At 41.9% G+C, this 15750-nt stretch overlaps 1 protein-coding gene across 1 annotated transcript in view; it reads right to left on the bottom strand.

Annotated features, from left to right (window-relative positions):
* FER1L6 (fer-1 like family member 6) overlaps positions 1 to 15750 on the bottom strand; it is a 129054-nt gene that overhangs the window by 39287 nt on the left and 74017 nt on the right. The window contains exons 26-31 of the mRNA XM_087890886.1: positions 14574 to 14803; positions 10252 to 10374; positions 9437 to 9476; positions 5870 to 5988; positions 3576 to 3707; positions 1414 to 1539 (exon numbers count right to left, since the gene is read on the bottom strand). Of these exons, the coding sequence (XP_087747012.1) occupies positions 1414 to 1539; positions 3576 to 3707; positions 5870 to 5988; positions 9437 to 9476; positions 10252 to 10374; positions 14574 to 14803 (770 nt within the window). The remainder of the gene's footprint in view (positions 1 to 1413; positions 1540 to 3575; positions 3708 to 5869; positions 5989 to 9436; positions 9477 to 10251; positions 10375 to 14573; positions 14804 to 15750) is intronic.

Below are 15750 nucleotides of genomic sequence, written 5' to 3'. Positions count from 1 at the left end.
GGCAAGAATGCCCCTCTGCTGTGTTGCAGGAGGCCAGCTAGGCCACACCCACCATGGCCACACCCACCCATTAACCGGGCAGAGAACCCCTTGCTAAAATTTTTGAAGCCCACCCCTGCCCCTATGAAGCTCTTCTCCTTCAGATCTGAACTCCTCCCAACTCTACCATTTATATAAGATTTCCAGGGTTTCCCCATTGAGTAAGAGGAAAATGTTCTACTTTAAAATAAAAATGAGATTAAATCTGCCTTTCCCAAATATTTTCCCATTGTAAGAGAAGCTTCTGTTTTCCTATTGGTTCTCAAGGGGTTGAGGATTATTTTCAATTTGCTCTTACAATCTGTTCTGTGCAAGAGTTGACAGAAGAGGTGCATGTGTTATTCTTGAACTATCTCTCCATCAGTCTAAGCAAGGGTGACAAACTTGCGGCTCGTGGGCCAAATGCGTCACTGCTTGGCCACACCCACCCCGTTTTAGCAACGACTGGGGAAAGTTGTGATATGTCACGTGTCATGACAGCAACATGTCATCACGAGTTTGACAGTCTAAAGCTGTGATGGCGAACCTATGGCACGTGTGCCACAGGTGGCACACCAAGCCATATCAGTGGGCATGTGAGCATTGCCCTAGCTCAGCTCCAGCGCGCATGCGTGCACCACCCAGCTGATTTTCAGGCCTTCCGGGTCCACCAGAAGTTGACAAATGGGCTGTTTCCAGCCTCCGGAAGGCCTCTGGGGGGGGAGGCCGTTTTCACCCTCCCCAGGTTCCTAGAAAGGCTCTGGAGCCTGGGGAGAGCAAAAAGTAGGCCTACCAGGCCCACCGTGCCATCACGTGCCAAAAGTGGGGGGAGCGTGGGGGTTGCAAGCGAATGTGCGCGGGGGGGCTGCAATGAATTATGGGTGTGGGCACACATGTGTGTGACTGCCTCCGTGCTCCCCCCGCTTTTGGCACACGATGGTAAAAAGGTTAGCCATCACTGGTCTAAAGCATTATTTCCCAACTTTGGCAACTTTAAGATGGGTGGACTTCAACTCCCAGAATTCCTCTTCCAGCATGTGTCAGGTCCAGAAGAACAAATCCATACATGAAGGTCAATTAAACTGATTTATTCCTAATTATACCGAGGCACTGAAATCTACTCAACTAACAGCACCTGCTTGGAGTTAAATAAAGATCAACGGAATTCAAAGGAAGTTAAATTTAGTTCACTTGTGGCTACATAGGGATTCTAGGCTGATCCCTCATTGAACTCCACCCCCAAGTTCTGTCACTCTTTCTACAAGTGGATGTGCAAGTTATTTGCTCTTTATAGGCCTTTACATCTACATAAGCTTGGAACTCTTTCTTGCATTGGAACCATGGAATCTTTTTAACTTAAAAGAAGAATTTGACAGGAGTTTAAGGGATACTTACAGCCACAATATATACTCTGATTAGAACATTCACTGACTGATTTGGGGGTAGGCCTTGCAGAATTCTCAGAGAACCTCCGTCGCTTGAGGAAGAGTCTTCAGGGGTTTTGTATATGCAGAAGGAGCCCTTTGGTAAATATATACATTACTAAATTACTCAGGTCAAACAAACTCAGGAAATGCAGACAGAAAACCCCAATCATTTTGGAAATTATTCCCCTCCCAATCTTATATTGGTGCTCTTCTTTAATTTCTTCTTAAGGACAAGATTGGACTGTCATTTGTAAGAAATGGTGTAGGGTCTCCTGCTTGGGTGGGAGGTTGGACTAGATGACCTACAAGGTCCCTTCCAACTCTGGTACCCTGTTTCCCCCAAAATAAGACGTCCCCTGATAATAAGCCCAATCAAGCTTTTGAGCGCATGGCAATAAGGCCAAGTGCTTATTTCAGGGTTCAAAAAAATATAAAACAGGGTCTTATTTTCGGGGAAACACGGTAATCTGTAATCTGTAATGACTGCAGGATGTTGTGACAACCTTATTTAATATTTTAGTCACTTCTGGCAATATCTCGGCAGTGTTATTTTAAGCCTAGTATTCAAAGGAATAAAACAGATGTGGATAGCAGCTCCGCAATCAATGTTTAGATTTTCAGGCTTGTTTATTTGCTGTTAGGTTGCTTACCTCAGTCTGGCAATTATAAGATTAACAAACTTGGAACAACAGGGCAGTGCTGTATTTTTGTTGACTTGCCAAAGTAAAAACACGAATACTATTTGACAGCTGGATTAAAGTCTATAAATCTTAACTGGTGAGATTCTAACTAAACTAAAAGAAAAAAAAATCACAAGTTCAACTCTTATTTTTCTCACTATATAAGGAAACTATGGAGAAATTGGTGATGGTACAATATGCAACTAAATATCATTTTTTATGGCATCTAAAATACTTTCTGGCTACACTGCCAAAGTTCAGTGTTATAGTTTTGAAATATGAAAAGATGTGTCAACTATGTAATACTTTAGTGCATCTCAACCAGGGGTGAAATCCAGCAGGTTCTGACAGGTTCTGGAGAACCGGTAGCAGAAAATTTGAGTAGTTTGGAGAACTGGCAAATACCATCTCTGGCTGAGGCCAGAGTGGGGTGGGAATGGAGATTTTGCAATATCCTTCCCCCAGGAGTGGGGTGGGAATGGAGATTTTGCAGTATCTTCCCCCTGGAGTGGGGTGGGAATGGAGATTTTGCCGTATCCTTCCCCTGCCACGCCCACCAAACCATACCTACCACGCCCACCAAGCCACGCCCACAGAATCGGTAGTAAAAAAAATTGGATTTTACCACTGATCTCAACTTCAGCAAATTTAAGATGTATGGACTTTGGATGGTTTGTCATGCTGGCTGGGGAATTCTGGGAACTGAAGTCTACACATCTTAAAGTTGCTAGGGCTGAGAACAATGGTGTATTTCATAAAATAGTATGGCTTAAACTTTAATGTACTGTAAGCCTAAACTGAGAGTCCAAATAGGAGAAGGAAGGAAGGAAGGAAGGAAGGAAGGAAGGAAGGAAGGAAGGAAGGAAGGAAGGAAGGAAGGAAGGAAGGAAGGAAGGAAGGAAGGAAATCAAGACCACTCCAAAAATTGTGTCAAAACTTGAAAAACTTTCAGCATATTTTATTTAACCTTATCTACTTTGTAAACAATCTATGGCAGCCTTAACACTCCCCAAATTGTTCAATCACTTATATATAGCTTATCCACTTTTGTTCTGAAAATTATCTTCATTTGTCAATCAGTGAAGAGCTACAAAAATATTTGACCTCGTTTTGCTGCAACATTTTGAGTAGTTTGGCTTATTGATCAAGATACCCCTCTGTCCACTTCTTAATATTTACATATAGATAGGTCAGTGTTCCTCAATTTCCAGAATGCAACAAGAGGTGTGGATTTCAACTCCCAGAATTCCCCAGCCAGCAAAGATCATTGAGGAACACAGCTGATTTAATTCTGAGGAAAAGCTGGGCTCTCAAGCTATGACGATAAGGTCATCTATGTTTGCACACTCAGAAGACTGAAGCAATACACAGCCTAATGAGTAACGTGAATTTTTCTACAACACCGACCCTTGACATATCACACATATATTTTGTCCGTCTTGAACCATACCTTAAATTTCCCGACAATCCTGTCTTCAAAATCAGTATGATCTTCCTCAGTAATTTTGCCTCGAAAGAGTTCAAATGTTTTTACCCAGTCTTCAAAATTGTTGAACTCGCTCTCCAAATCGCCATCATAGACCTTAAGTGAGGAAAAAATGGACTAAAATTCACTACTAAGGAAGAAAAGGACAGGTCTTTTCTTTTCTGTATTATTATATCTTATTCGCATGTATTCTGGTTTTTTTCATTGATGTTTTTGCTATTTTGTTACTATACTTTAGGAATAAATTGCTTTGATTACTTTCTTTTCTATTTCCTATGTGCCTTGCCTGGAGAGTGATGGCTAACCTTTTTGCTGTCGCGTGCCAAAAGCGGGGGGAGAGCGCGTTTCTGTGCCCACACTCATAATTCAATGCCCACCCCTGCCCCGCCCTCCCACGCTTGTGCTCCCCCCGTGCTCCCCGCGCTTTTGGCACATGATGGCACAGTGGGCCTGTTTTTCACTCTCCCCAGGCTCCAGAGTCTTTCTAGGAGCCTGGGGAAGGCAAAAACGGCCTTCCTCAACCCCCCTGGAAGCCGGAAACAGCCCATTTTCCAACTTCCGGTGGGCCCGGAAGGCCCAAAAATCATCTGGCCGGCGGGCACATGTGTGGTGGAGCTGAGCTAGGGCAACGCTCGTGTGCCCTCAGATATGGCTCCTTGTGCCACCCGTGGCACCTATGCCATAGGTTCGCCATCACAGGTCTAAACTATGCTATATAGATAGTCCTCGATTTATGGCTACTACTGAGCCTAAAATTTCTGTTGCTAAGTGAGACATTTGTTAAATGAATTTTGCCCCATTTTACAACCTTTCTTGCCACAGTTGTTAAGTGAATCACTGCAATTGTTAAGTTAATAACACAGTTGTTAAGTGAATCTGGCTTCCCTATTGACTTTGCTTGTCACAAAAGGAAATCACAAAAGGTAATCAGGACACTACAACCATCATAAATGTGAGTCAGTTGCCAAGCATTTGATTTTTGATCACATGACCATGGGGCTGCCGCAACAGTCATAAGTGTGAAAAACAGTCATAAGTCACTTTCTTCAATGCCATTGTAACTTAATACAGTCACTAAATGAATTGTTGAAAGTCGAGGACTACCTGTAATTCATAAATTTATCAAATAAACAACAACCTTTCAGTGTAGCACTGCACTGTATAAAGCAAATTTAATGATGTTTCCTGTCAGTTGTGTTACACAAGCTTCTATGTCCAGAAATTTGAAACAATCATTGACACAAAATAAGACGTATACTCTTGCTTTCATAATTGAGATCTTTTTTTTGATCCAGAAGATCTCCTCTTATGTGCCTTATTTTATTCAGAGGAGTTGTCAGGCCTGGAAGATCAGGTCCACATGTGAAGGTCCTTATTAAACACATTTATTGCTAAAACACCTGTGCACAGGAATGTTCTCAACTAATGGTTAGCATTTGCTTGGAATTAGATAAGGTGAAAGAAATTCAAGGGAGGTTGGACTTAGTCTGCTTGTGGCTACATAGAAATTCTAGCAGTGGTGAAATCTAAAATTTGTTACTACCGGTTTTGTGGGCGTGGCTTGGTGGTGGGGGGTAATGTGACTGGGTGGGTGTGGCCATTTTTTTTTTTACTTTTAAAACCAGCGAAGAGGTTGTAAAAAAATGCTTTCAAAAGGCTCTGACGATCCCAGCTGAGTTGCCTGATTGGCAGAGGCTTTTTTTCTTTTAAATGCCTCTGATGATCAGGCAACTCAGCTTGGATCGTCAGAGGCATTTAAAAGAAAAAAAGGGTTTTTTTCTTTTAAATGCCTCTGATGATCCCAGCTGAGCCGCCTGATCAGCAGAGGCTTTTTTTTTTTACTTTTAAAAGCATTTTTTCGGCCGAAGAGGTTGTAGAAAAAATGCTTTTAAAAGTAAAAAAAAAAAGCCTCTGATTGTGCGGCTCAGCTGGGCATGGGAGTGGGCAGGGATTTTTGCTACCGGTTCTCCAAACCACCCACCTCCATCACTACCGGATCGGGCGATCCGGTCCGAACTGGGAGCATTTCACCCCTGGATTCTAGGCTGATCCCTCTTTTAACTTCTCCCCCAGGTGCTACCACTCCTTCTCCCATAGGAGTACAGAATTATAACTGGTTTCATTTCACACTGAATACCAACTATCCTGCATTCCTCAAATACTGTACTAATGTTCCAAACTGGGATTTCAGTTTTCCAAATGAAATCAGTATAAGTATGAAATATTCTCAGACCTGCATGAATCATAATGAACTTTACCTCCATGGTGGCTAGCTTGGAAGAAATCTCTGTCACTTTGGCTTTCAGCAATTTCTCTTTCTTCTTTTTATCTGGCTCATCTTCGGTGCTAAAGCTTACAGAGTTTGTCGTGTCTTTTGCTATAAAAATGAAAGCAGAGTTATTATAATTGTAACGGCCCTGACAAAAATAGAACTGCTAGGTATGGGCTGTACAAATCCAGACCAAAATCCAGTTAGATGGCAACTAAAAGTTTCTGCTTGCTCCCATCAAGATTTCTGCACCAAGGATGAAACTCAAGGCTACGATCACTGAAAGTACAATTGAAGCTGGCAACCCAACCAAATAAGTAACTCTGAACATGCTGGCTGAGGAATTCTGGGAATTGAAAACCACAAGTCTTAAAGTTGCCAAGTTTGTAGATCTCTGCTATAAACTCTGCTACTAATGCCAAAAAACTGCTTCAGTTTTGCTCAGGCCCACCCATTCTGTACGGATACAGATTAACAGAGTTGGAAGGGATCTTGTAGGTCATCTAGTCCAATACACCCCCACCCCCACCCAAGCAGACCCTACACCATTTCTGACAAATGGCTGTCCAGTCTCTTCTTGAAAGCTTCCAGTGATGAAGCTCCCACAACTTCTGAAGGCAACTTCTGTTCCATTGGTTGATTGCTCTCACTGTCAGAAAGTTCCTCCTCATTTCTAGGTTGAATCTCTCCTTGTTCAGTTTCCATCCATTATTCCTTGTCTGGCCTACAGGTGCTTTAGAAAATAGCTTGGCCCCCTCCTTTCTGTGGCAGCCCCTCAAATATTGGAACACTGCTATCATGTCTCCCCTGGTCCTCCTCTTCACTAAACTAGCCATGCCCGGTTCCTGCAACCGTTCATCCTATGTTTTAGTCTCCGGATCTCTAATCATCTTGGTTGCTCTTTCTACACTTTTTCTAGAGTCTCGATATTTTTTTATAGCGTGGTGACCAAAACTGGATGCAATACTCTAGGTGTGGTCTTACTAAGGCTTTATAGAGTGGTATTAGTACCTCACTTGATCTTGATTGTATCTCTCTGTTAATACAATTTAGGATTGCATTGGCTTTTTTGGCTGCCACCACACACTGTTGGCTCATGTTTAATTGATTGTCCACTATGACTCCAAGATCCCTCTCACAGTTACTTGCTATTAAGCCTGGTTTCACCCAGTCTATATGTGTACTTTTGGTTTTTCTTACCTAAGTGTAAGACTTTACTTTTCTCTACATTGAATTTCATTTTGTTAGTACATTTCCATATTTCCACAGGCATAGCATTCACACTCTTCACACCATACTTCTTTGTTTTTCACACTTCCTTTTGATTTAAATAGCTCTTCATAAATAACCACACTATTTAAATAGCCTTTGAGTTTAGGTCTGGCAAAATATTTCAAAGTTCTTCAAACCAGCATTCAGATATTCCAAGCCAACATTTGATGCATTGGGCCATATTTTCTATGAAAGCCTATACTGTATTTACCAAGACAACAAGGGGAACAATGACGCATGGTGTCAGTATTTCCAGGTAGATCAAACAAGAAATGTGGCAGTTAGGCTAATTCTACTTTATTGTACAGCTACCTTAACAGAATCTTGCAGAATCTCTGGCTGTCTCCTTTACAGCTTGAGAAACTAGAGAGGGTCCCTTCCGAATCTCTTTCTCCATCCATTATACAGTTGTGGACTACGCCCTCTCTTATTTGACCATTCCCTAGGCAGTATCTCTTTTTCCCCTCTCCAAGATCTTTCCCACATACCTCTCTACACATAGGCTGCTAAACAGGGCTGCTAAAGCTGCATTTCAAATGAGGGCAAAATTATACTGAACATGAATACAGAATCAGAAAGAACAATTCTGTATAATTTGGCTAACTGATTAAAACACTTCACTCAGGGACAGATGCAAATAACCTGCATAATTAAATCTCCCAGAAGTTCTGCTGTGTCAGTGGTTTAATGATTAAAATTCCACTCACCTTCACCAACTTCCCAGCTAATAACAAGTATACAAAAGATGAGATTATGAGCCACCATCTTCTTAATAAAACTTCTCTAAGATGCTATAGCTTGAATTAACCCGCTCCTTTCCTGCAGTCCATCTCTCTGCTCATTTACACTAGAAATTTAGACTAAGCACTCAAGTTTAGGGCCAAAGTAGACCATGAATGCCCAGCATTTCTCCATGTTTTCCTTGCCAGTAGTAACTAGAGAGGTGTATATCAGAAGCACAACCAGAGGGGAGGGAAAATTAAATGACACCCTTCCTATATAATCTCAGTTAGAAATTTCTACAAGAGGAATGGCCAAATAGCCTCACATACCATATGAATGCAAAAACAGGTCTTATTGTATTACTTTGAGTCTGTTTTCTGCAGCCATGGATCCCATCTATGAAATTGCAGTAGGGTAGGAAAGAACCTACTGTGGCAAATTCTCCATGAAGAAGGATCTTGAAACAAATTTCTACTTTGTCATTCAGAATCTTCTTCTATGTAGAAATGCCTTAAATATGCCTTTTGATATCTACATAGAGATCTTTCTGAAATGTGCTAAACTTCTGAATCTTGTTAGCATGGCTGGCTGGGGAATTCTGGGAGTTGAAACAGGTCTTCAGGTTGCCAAGGCTGGACACCCCTGATGTAGACCATCCACATTTGCCTCCAACATACTTGAGGTAAAAGTCTTTTGCATTCCAGTAATCCAGTGGTGAAATCCAAATTTTTTTACTACTGGTTCTGTGGGAGTGGCTTGGTGGGCGTGGTGTGGCTTGGTGGGCGTGGCTTGGTGGGCATGGCAGGGGAAGGATACTGCAAAATCTCCATTCCCCCACCACTCCAGGGGAAGGATACTACAAAATCCCCATTCCCTCCCCACTCCTGGGGGAAGGATATTGCAAAATCTCCATTCCCATCCCACTCTGGGGCCAGCCAGAGGTGGTATTTGCCGGTTCTCTGAACTATCCAAAATTTCCGCTACCGGTTCTCCGAATTGCTCAAAATGTCTGCTACCGGTTCTCCAGAACCTGTCAGAACCTGCTGGATTTCACCCCTGCAATAATCCCATATTTTCTATATATCTGTTTTAGTGGATATAGGGAACTCTGAATACTCCATGGGACTCTCAAAGGTGCTTTTTCAAAAGGCAACTGGACATTGTTTTTCTTTGAAGACGTTTCGCTTCTCATCCAAGAAGCTTCCTCAGTTCTGTTCAGAACTGTTCAGAACTGAAGAAGCTTCTTGGAGGAGAAGCGAAAGGTCTTCAAGGAAAAACAATTGCCTTTTGAAACAGCACCTTTGGGACAATCAGGTGATATGAATGAGGAGGAACTGCCATGATAATGGACTTCTCTTTCTCCTTCTACAAGTGAGATTTTCAGTGGGATCAAAAGTTCCTTTTCCAGGGAAAGATCTATTCTGTAGGCAAACAGACATTTTGGATATAGATCACTTAGAATATACCAGAATACCGGTTGAGTGTGAGTATTCTTGAGAGAATGGACTGTTACCATTTACTATGAAAAACACTATTAATAAAAATGTAAATATCTACTTACATGTTCCTGGTTTTCCATCATTGAAATCCAAGACTTTTGCCTTTGGAAATAAATTGAAAAGTTTAGATACTTATGAAAATACAGATCAAGCTACTTAACTGCAATCCAGCTTTAACATATTTACTTTCTGTTATTTAATTATTTACCTAGGGATGGAGGCAAATATATATGTCCCAAGATAATGTTGCAGGATCCAACGGGGTCGATCACCAGGACCGGTTTTGTCTTCTGAGCTTTCGGACTCATGCTGGAGCCCATCTTTAGGGAACTTCTCTCTAGCAGTGTGTGTGCTATTCTCTGTGTGGTATTTATATGGCGCCTGTTGTATGTGGCTTTTTAGATGTTGACTGGGGTGTTGATGGCTGGCCATTAAATTGTTGGCTGTGGTTTGCTTGCGCTGCCCAGCCCTTGCCTTCTAAGTACTTGATAATCTGGTGGTAAATAAGCACTCCTGTTGACTGAAGATGGGCCCTTTTCCCAGGCTTCAATCACTTCCCTGGCTGTTTTTGTGCCTGCTCGTCCGACAATTTTAGTAGCTGAAAAATTGAATGTATGTCCTTGTTCATTGCAGTGTGAGGCTACCAATGAGTTCAGGACTTAATTAGGAATACTTTTCTTTGCTGGAAACTCTCTCTCTCTTTCTCCCTCCCTCTCCCTCTCTCTCCCCCTCCCTCCCTCCTTTCCCCCCCCTCTCTGTATGTGTTTGAAATGTCTGAAAAGGAGCTATTCCTACTCAGGAAAAAAAACTTCAATCCTAAAAAAAAATTATATCACATAGAGAAATAGATTAAAATGTATATTATGACTTTGCCTACCTTTTGTACTTTTTGTATTGAAGCATAATACTTCGACCACCAATCAATGACATTTTCAGCAGATTCATCAGCAACAGTTCTTTTTTTCCTCTTGGTAGAGCGGTAAATTGATTTTGTCCGGTCCTTAAAAAATGTTACAGGTAAAAAAAATGACTTTTGCTTGGAGTCATTTTTTTAAAATGTACTTTTGTATCTATTTTTAATTATATCAACCCAGTTATTCCCTAACAAATGGTTCCAATTTATACAAGTGTCTAAGACAAAGAAATACTGAATATGAATGTTTTAAATCTGGTTCTCTTCTAGGATGATGAATCATAGGCCCATATACTCTAGTTTGTCAGTGTTCCAGAAAGTCCCCAACTCCAAGTAAAAACTCTGAGGCAGGTATTTCTCAAAGTTCATTTAGTAGAGAAGGTAAACAGGCACATCTGGGAAAACCCAAATCTGAGAGTTCCCGTTTTCCCTCAGTAAATCAAAACCCCAAATCCAGCCCCTGCACCCATCAGTCTGTCACATGGCCCAATCACCATCTGTCCCAACTTGAGCCATCCCTGCAACCACTCCTCCTCTAGGTGCATAAACACCATGACCTTGACCGAAGAGAAGAATGCTATTATGTCTAACTACAATCACTCCTCTAAATCTCCCCCTCCCACTTTCCCAAGCGCAAGAAGTTGGCAGCGGGGAAGCTTCTGGTGCTAATAATCCTATGGCATTTCTGGACTCCTACATAAATAGATAGTTCCTTCCTGTCAAACAGACAACAAGTGGTCAAAATAGGAAGCGCTCTATCAAATCCTGTACATGTTAATAGTGGTGTCCCCCAAGGCAGTGTCTTAGGTCCAACACTCTTCATACTTTACATAAATGACCTTTGTGATCATATTAAAAGCAACTGTGTTCTCTTCACTGATGATGTTAAACTATTCAACACCACCAACAATGCAACTACCCTTCAAAAAGACCTTGACTATGTGTCAGATTGGTCTAACAAGTGGCAACTCCAAATATCAACCAACAAATGCTCTGTCGTGCACATTGGCAAAAAAAAATAAATCAAAACATAAAATACAAATTAGATGGACATGACCTTGTAGATGACCCTCACTCTGTCAAGGACCTTGGAGTACTCATTTCTAATGATCTAAGTGCCCGAGCCCACTGTAACAACATTGCCAAAAAGGCATTAAGAGTTATTAACCTAATCTTGCGTAGCTCCTTCTCTGGTAATGTTGTACTACTAACTAGAGCATACAAAACATTTGCTAGACCAATTCTTGAATGTAGCTCATCTGTCTGGAACCCGCACTGCATATTGGACATAAATACAATCAAGAGAGTCCAGAGATATTTTACGAGAAGTGTCTTCCATTCCTCTAACCGCAATAAAATACCTTATGCCACCAGACTTCAAATTTTGGGTTTAGACAATTTAGAACTACGCCGACTTCAGTCTGACCTAAGCATAGTACATAAAATTATCTGCCACAATGTACTTCCTGTCAATGACTACTTCAGCTTCAACCACAACAATACACGAGCAAATAATAGATACAAACTCAAGGTAAACTGTTCCAAACTCGATTGCAGAAAATATGATTTCAGTAACAGAGTGGTCAATGCCTGGAATGCATTACCTGACTCTGTAGTTTCTTCCCCAAAACCCCAAAACTTTAACCTTAAACTGTCTACTGTTGACCTCACCCCATTCCTAAGAGTCTGTAAGGAGCATGCATAAGTGCACAAGCGTGCCTACCGTCCCTGTCCTAATATTCCTTTTCACTTACTCTTTTCATGTATTCATTATGTTTATACTTTTACCTGTTATCTGATATATGCTTGACAAACTAAACTAAACTAAACTAAACTAAACTAAACTAAATAGTTAGTAGTTAAAACACCAGGCTAAAAACTAGGAGAAAGTGAGTTCTAGTCCCACCTCAGGAATGAAAGCTCGCCGGGTAACTTTGGACCAATCACTAGGAGATTATCAGTTCTAATCCCGCCTCAGTCATTGAAGCAGCTAGGTGACTTTGGGCTCTCTCAGCTCAATTTACCTCATAGGGCTGTTTTAGTGAGGAAAACAGGAGCATGAAGAAATATTAGCTGTGTTCAACATTTTGAGTTATTTATAAAAATAGTAAAGATGAGATTAATTTTATACACACACATGCACACACATTTTTCTTTTGTGCTCTTTCTGTTTTTTTCAAATCAGGCCTATGTTGAGCTATAGCATTAGATTATATAACAATTTTCAGCATGGTTACTCACCCTACTTTATGTTCCTATAAGGAACAAGCTATAAGGAATAGCTTCATGATCCATAGCCTTTCGGGTATTATAATGTGACATTATGGTACCATAGTCATATAGATACAGTCTATTAGATTTTATGCATTTCTGTTTGTCATGGCCACGAGGCCCAAAAGGGCAGTATGGCTGCATCTGGTCATAACCACCCGTTTAGCACAGCCTGGGGAGCATGTGTAGCTTACAGAAAGCTACGGATGCAACAGTAACAGAGTTGGAAGGGACGTTGGAGGTCATCGGGTCCAGCCCCCTGCTCACACAGGAGACCTGTACTAGGGATTCGAACCGCCAAACTGCCGACCTTTCTGATCGACAAACTCAGTGTCTTAGCCACTGAGCCACCTAGTCAGGCTGACTCCAAGGAAACACAGGTTCCTTGACAAGGCCTGAAAGGAGTATACTCTTTGGAAAATTATGTCAAGTCCCTTGAGGGTAAAAGATATCAGGAGAATAAAAGACCCTGAGGCCGAGATTAACAGAATAACAGAGTTGGAAAGGACCTTGGTGGTCTTCTAGTCCAACCCCCAGCTCAGGCAGGAAACACTACACCATTTCAGACAAATGGTTGTCCAAGCTCTTCTTTAAAAACCACCATGGTTAGAGCACCCACAACTTCTGAACGCCAGTCTTTTCACTGATTTACTGTTCTGTCAGGATGCGATACGGTGTGAAGAAGTGCCTCTGCCCTGTATCAGTGGGGATGGAAAGATTTCCCTTGTTGCGATTGTGGTACTGATATGCAAACTATTAAACTGATTGTGAAAGATTGTCCACGACGTGTGTTCTCTGGTTCCAATTGGACATCCAGTAGTGAGGCCACTGCCATACCCCCTTAGAGGTTTTGTATATACAGGTAGTCCTTGATTTACAACAGTTCCTTTAGTGACCATACAAAGTTACAAGGAACTGACCATACAAAGGAACTGAAAAAAGTGAATTATGACCGGTTTTCACAGTTACGACTTTTGCGGCATCCCTATGATCATGAGACCAAAATTCGGGTGCTTGGCAACTGGTTCATATTTATGACCATTGCTGTGTCCCAAGGTCATGTGATCCCCTTTTGCGACCTTCTGACCAGCAAAGTCAATGGGAAAGTCAGTTTCACTTAACAACTAGGTTACTAACTTATCAACTGTGATGATTCACTTAACAATTGAAGTAAAAAAAAAGGTCATGAAATGGGGCAAAAGTCACTTAACAAATGTTTCACTTAACAACAAAAATTTGGGGCTCAATTGTGATCAAGGACTACTTGTAATTACATAGATTGTCTGTATACATTTACTTTTCTTCTGTCATGTTCTCATCAAACAATTAACAACTGTGTTATTAACTTAACAACTGCACTCAGTGGTGGGTTGCCCCTGGTTTGGACCAGTTCGCAAGAACCGGTAGTAAAACCGGCGGGGAGGCTCCACCCACCACCCTGGATGTCATCATCGGCGATCTGCGCATGCTCACTTCATTCTCGCGCACGATCCCATTGCAAACCGGTAGTAAAGGTAAGTAGAACCCATCCCTGACTGCAGTGCTTCACTTAACAGCTATGGCAAAAGAGGTCATCAAACGGGGCAAAATCCCCTAACAACTGTTTCACTTGGCAATAGCAATAGCACTTAGACTTATATACCGCTTCATAGTGCTTTTACAGCCCTCTCTAAGCGATTTACAGAGTCAGCCTATTGCCCCAAACAATCTCGGTCCTCATTTTACCCACCTTGGAAGGACGGAAGGCTGAATCAACCTTGAGCCTGATTTGAACTGCCAAATTGCAGGCAGCCGGCAGCCGGCAGGCAGCAGAAGTAGCCTGCAGTACTGCACTCTAATCACTGTGCCACCATAGCTTAGCAACATAAATGCTGGGCTCAATTGCGGTCATACGTCGAGGACTACCTGTATGTGTTTTTGAGCTTGGTATATTTTTTGCACCTTGTTTCATCATATAGAAGGGTATGCATTGTCTAGTGGAAAATGCAAAAAGCTCTAAATTGGATGTTACGTACTTTTAGTTTTCCATCTTTTGAAGGTCTAGAGGAAGATGCTAATGAAGGTTTCCGTGAAGGAGCTGGTGGTAGCAGCGGGGGTGATAGGGGAACATGTACTTCTGCCTCAGGTTTTGGGATGGCTAAATGAGGCTCTCCATGTTCCACGTCAACATAAATGTGATCTGACGGAGGTGATTCAAATTGACTTGTGTGAGGTGGTGCTGGAGCAGCAGCTGGAGCAGGTGATGCTGGAAAGAAGTCAATATATAAAATTAAACAAGGAACGTCATATGGGAAACCACCCCCCTCCTAGAAGAATGAAATATTTTGAGAAATATTAAAAAAAGACAGGACAAAGTATTTCCCCTAAAAGAGAAATAAAAATATTAAGAGACAGAAACTCAGAGCCCCAGCTCCCTGCCCCCAACAGATATTTTCTGCCAATTGAGAAAGATTGGGCCAGCCTATCTACAAAACAAAAAACTTCAGCTCTGGGATGATGGGATTAAGATATGACCCTTCAGGACATAATAGGATTAACACTCTACCATTTAGCAAGGACATTGCATCACCCTCCAAACTTCAACCAAACTTAGCTCAGACAACCTATAGAGCCAGCTATGACCCCTACATAACCCCTACAGCAGCCAATAGAATATCTGTTCTTGCACAGGAACAGGAAGCTCAAAAACAGAGCCCAGAGAGGGTATAAAAGTCACCCACTCTCAACTCCATATGGTCAGCTGCCCAGAACCTATGCAGTTGTGCTTCATTATTAAACCAAATTTCCAATCAGCCTCCATGTTTCCAGTGCCTTTCTCCTGGCTTGGAACTGAACCAGATGGATATTTCTTCCAACAAACATCTGTTCAATGTTCTAAACCAGAGGTGAGGAACTATGGCCTCTTTATGACTTGTGGACTTCAACTCCCAGAATTCCTGAGCCGGCCATGCTCAGAATTCTTGAGTCAGGCATTGAGTTCTACCCACAGTCACCATTTTGGCCAGCAGTGGCACCACGGGCCAGTCCTTTGATATTTCTAGGACAGATTTAAGCTGCCCGCAGGACAGATCCGGCCTATGGGCCTCAAGTTTGACACCCCAACCTATAGGATTACCCTTATCAGACCTATATGCCACTACCACCTACCCTTCCATGCTGCTCAGCTCAACAATATAAAAGAAACAAACATGA

The sequence above is a fragment of the Pantherophis guttatus genome, chromosome 3 (assembly GCF_059756535.1).
Source record: "Pantherophis guttatus breed Tessera chromosome 3, ASM5975653v1, whole genome shotgun sequence".
NCBI lineage: Eukaryota > Metazoa > Chordata > Lepidosauria > Squamata > Colubridae > Pantherophis > Pantherophis guttatus.
The sequence above is the reverse complement of the archived record's forward strand: the minus strand, read 5'-3'. Positions and strand labels throughout refer to the sequence as shown.